Raw genomic sequence first — 3,325 nt, 5'->3', positions numbered from 1 at the left:
TAAACATTTAATATAAAGTTTAATTAGTTTTATTAAATATAAAAATTTATGTACAAATTTAATTGTTGAAGTAATTATGATTGTGGAGTACACAAACCGAGAACGTGTAATTTTTGCTTTATTTAAGTTCGTCTGGTATGCCTTTTAGTGGCGAATATTCGTTATTTGGGGGCGAAAGTTTTTAGCGGAAGAAATACTGTGTAAATGTCTGTAGAATATAAGTCGTTTTGGCCAGTTATAGTCGTTTAAACAGTCTTTAGTTAAACACGAGAACACTGCTTGATATCACTGTCGTTGTTCTATGCTCTTTAACCGAATCTCGAATAGTGTCGAAGTATCCGTCCGTAAATTGCGATGAAAAGTCAAGTTTAGTCGATTAAGTCGTAGCCGGGTGAAAGATCACTTCCGAATGGCGATGTTACATTCGGTGAAAAGTCGAAATCTGCGCAAGAAGGCCTGGCCAGAGAAGAGGTTTATGTCTTCCAGCAGCAAAACAACCTTTTCCACCAAGGCCTTTTACGCTCGACCGACTCTTCGGACACCTTTCTCTCCACTCCGGTCTCACCCGACAATGTCTCCACCGTCCATTCCGGAACCTCCGGATATCGCCCCTCGAGGTATTGGACGAGAGACGAGGCGGTGTCGTCCGGAGTTACGACTACCACCCGTTTGACGTCCGGTGTATGACACTTGTCCTGCGCATCTTTCGGAAGCACCCTTATGACACCTGGCCAAGACCAGGCGTCATCCTCGGACTCTGCATTGTCCGAGATGCGCAACTTCTTCAACTCTCTGAAATTCTCCATTCTGCAAAGGAAAATGAGAAGATTACTTGAGAAATATTCCTATTCTAATCTGAATTGTACATTTCTAATGCAAAAATGATTAATTCCTGTTAGAAAAGAATATTATTATATATAATAATTTTAATCTTTTCGACCATTTTTAATGTTCGATAGAGGAATTAGTTTATAAAAATTGAACTATTCTGTTGACTGCCGGTAACACAAAACAACTGCGAAAATAGAGGAATTATGTTAATTAATTAAGATTCAGACAAATTTCATATGGGATATTAATATATATACATATGTAATTTATAAACTATAGCGGGGAATAACAGATTTTAAAGTAGGCTATTTATTAATTTTTATTCTGCTTTAACAATTTCATTAAAAAATTAACAATGGAAAGATGCGAATCCTCCGAAGGAAACCGATCAATTCTTATCGAAACCCATCGCCGCCAACTGTGATATTTTGCTGATCAAAGTTAAAGAGTATTTAAATCTACAAAGATCATAGCGTAAACTTACATCACTTTAAACAATCTCTGCAAACGAAGCAAAACTTGAAAAAGCACTCGCATTAAACAATCGCACGAGTCAACAATAGATTCTCTCTCAACAACCAGAAAATTTTATTGTTGCATAGTGACTCGATTTAATGTTAAATATTCGCATTTCGTCATTTCCGTGTCTGTCTATTTCTAAACAGAGTGATTTTGACGGATCATTGCACGAGTTCTTCTCACGGGGCGGACAGTTAAAAGAAATCAAATTTGACGTGCATACTTTTGACCATAAAATTTTAATTCTCTAAATAAAAAGTTTAGTTCCAAGTTATTCTATAGGGAAAAATTCGCTGAAATTTGCATCTGGGGTGCATATATAATGGAGTTTCTAGCGGTCACGTGATACAGCAATGACGTCATGTTTCGTATCACGTAATTCATTTCTTTAATATGATCCGATTTTCGTAATAAAGCCAAAGTGGCGGACAACCTGCGATATTGAATGGAGAAAGTTAATTTGAAATTTAAATCTATTAAAAGTTACCTGTTGTGTGGAGTTTTTTTAAAACTCCCGGTTGGCGTTGTTTGTTAAATTACGGCAACGCAACACTTGGCAACGCAAACAAAAAAATTTCTTGTTAGTGTACGTTCTCATGATGCACTATAACTGTGTATTAAATTTTAATTTTCAACTTTTAATTGTTTGGGCTCTGCGCTTATTATTATTATTCGGAGTAGCTATTTCAAATGGCAATTTTGGCAACTAAAAATAATATTGTCGACGATAGTAGTAGTGGTTTGACACATACTAATCACAAAATTGAAATTAAAAATAATTTTTAAAATTAAATTAAGATTGCCATTAAAAATTCGTTGAGTGGAATTATTTCAGACTAGCAGACCCCGCTACACGTTGTTGTGGCTCAAACTGTATCTATTATAAATTTATAACACTTCCCCTTTTGGGGGGGAATTTTTCGAAAAATTTCTTCTTAGTGTATATTCTTTTGACGTACCCTATTAAAACGCAAAAAACCGCAACTAAAACAGTATAAATAGAAGCAGAGTTCTTTACGGTAAGCCTTATTCCTAACCATCTCCCTTCAGTGGGAGGAATTTCGACACGTATATTATATAAAAACACGTGCATATTCGAATGCAGCGTTGTGTCAAAATTTCAAAGGAATCGGTAGGAACAAACAAACATTACATTTTTATTTATATAAATAGATAGAAGATGATCCGCTTTAGTTCATTTTCACAGAAAAGCGTAATGCCTCACAGAAAAGCAAACTTAGGGCGTCGCACTCGTAGCGCCATCTATTGGACATAAAAGCCTTAACCTAGATTATATATTTTAATTTATATGAATGTTTAACGGAATAATATACAGCCTATGTCCACCCTGAGGTTCCATTCTAAATATTGGTGAAAGAATTTTTGGAATCGGATGAGTAGTTTCGAAGATTATCTGCTGCAAACAAACTTATATACATACATACATACATACATACATACTTACAAACATTACCTGTTTATAATATTAGTATTGATTACAAAATTAATTTTTCGATCACAAATCTTAATTAAATTAATTTTATTTTAACAATAAGCCAGAGTGTCTGTATTAATTATTAAATGTTTTAATATACATTAAAATTATACACGATAATTGTATGAACAATACAACACTAAAATAAAATTATTTTAAAATTAATTTTTTAGGATATAAATTATTTTCAGATTAAAAATTTCTCGAGTAAATTAATATTTTAAATAATTATAATATTTACGAAACTTTTCAATTTATTTCTTAAGTAAAGATTTTCGTATTTAGAAAACTTCTCAGTTTAATTCATTGCTTCATATAAAATTAATTTGCGATAATAATTTTTACAAGTTTTTCTAATATCCAAGTAAATCAAAATACGATAACTTAAAATAATAATATAGCAATGAGGTAATGTAAAGTAGGAAATAGTTCAATATAATAATTATTTAAATTATATTTGTTACTTATTTATTAAATATC

General features: G+C 32.4%; 1 protein-coding gene across 1 annotated transcript; it reads right to left on the bottom strand.

The window, feature by feature from the left end:
* Window positions 1-70: 70 nt before the first annotated feature.
* LOC111637518 lies at window positions 71-1,448 on the bottom strand. The gene is made up of 2 exons (XM_023383026.1): window positions 1,316-1,448; window positions 71-807 (listed from the first exon to the last, which is right to left on the bottom strand). The coding sequence occupies exons 1-2, from the start codon at window positions 1,366-1,368 to the stop codon at window positions 474-476; spliced, it is 387 nt and encodes a 128-aa protein (XP_023238794.1). The 5' UTR covers window positions 1,369-1,448; the 3' UTR covers window positions 71-473.
* Window positions 1,449-3,325: the final 1,877 nt, after the last annotated feature.

Source organism: Centruroides sculpturatus, unplaced genomic scaffold, assembly GCF_000671375.1.
Source record: "Centruroides sculpturatus isolate CEXI.00-Female unplaced genomic scaffold, Cexi_2.0 scaffold957, whole genome shotgun sequence".
In the NCBI taxonomy this organism is placed as follows: domain Eukaryota; kingdom Metazoa; phylum Arthropoda; class Arachnida; order Scorpiones; family Buthidae; genus Centruroides; species Centruroides sculpturatus.
The sequence above is the reverse complement of the archived record's forward strand: the minus strand, read 5'-3'. Positions and strand labels throughout refer to the sequence as shown.

Coding starts and splice junctions, on each gene's coding strand:
- LOC111637518 (XM_023383026.1), bottom strand. CDS start 1,368: ATGCGAGTGCTTTTTCAAGTTTTGCTTCGTTTGCAGAGATTGTTTAAA. Junction 808..1,315: donor CAGAGATTGTTTAAAGTGAT/GTAAGTTTACGC, acceptor TTTCCTTTGCAG/AATGGAGAATTTCAGAGAGT.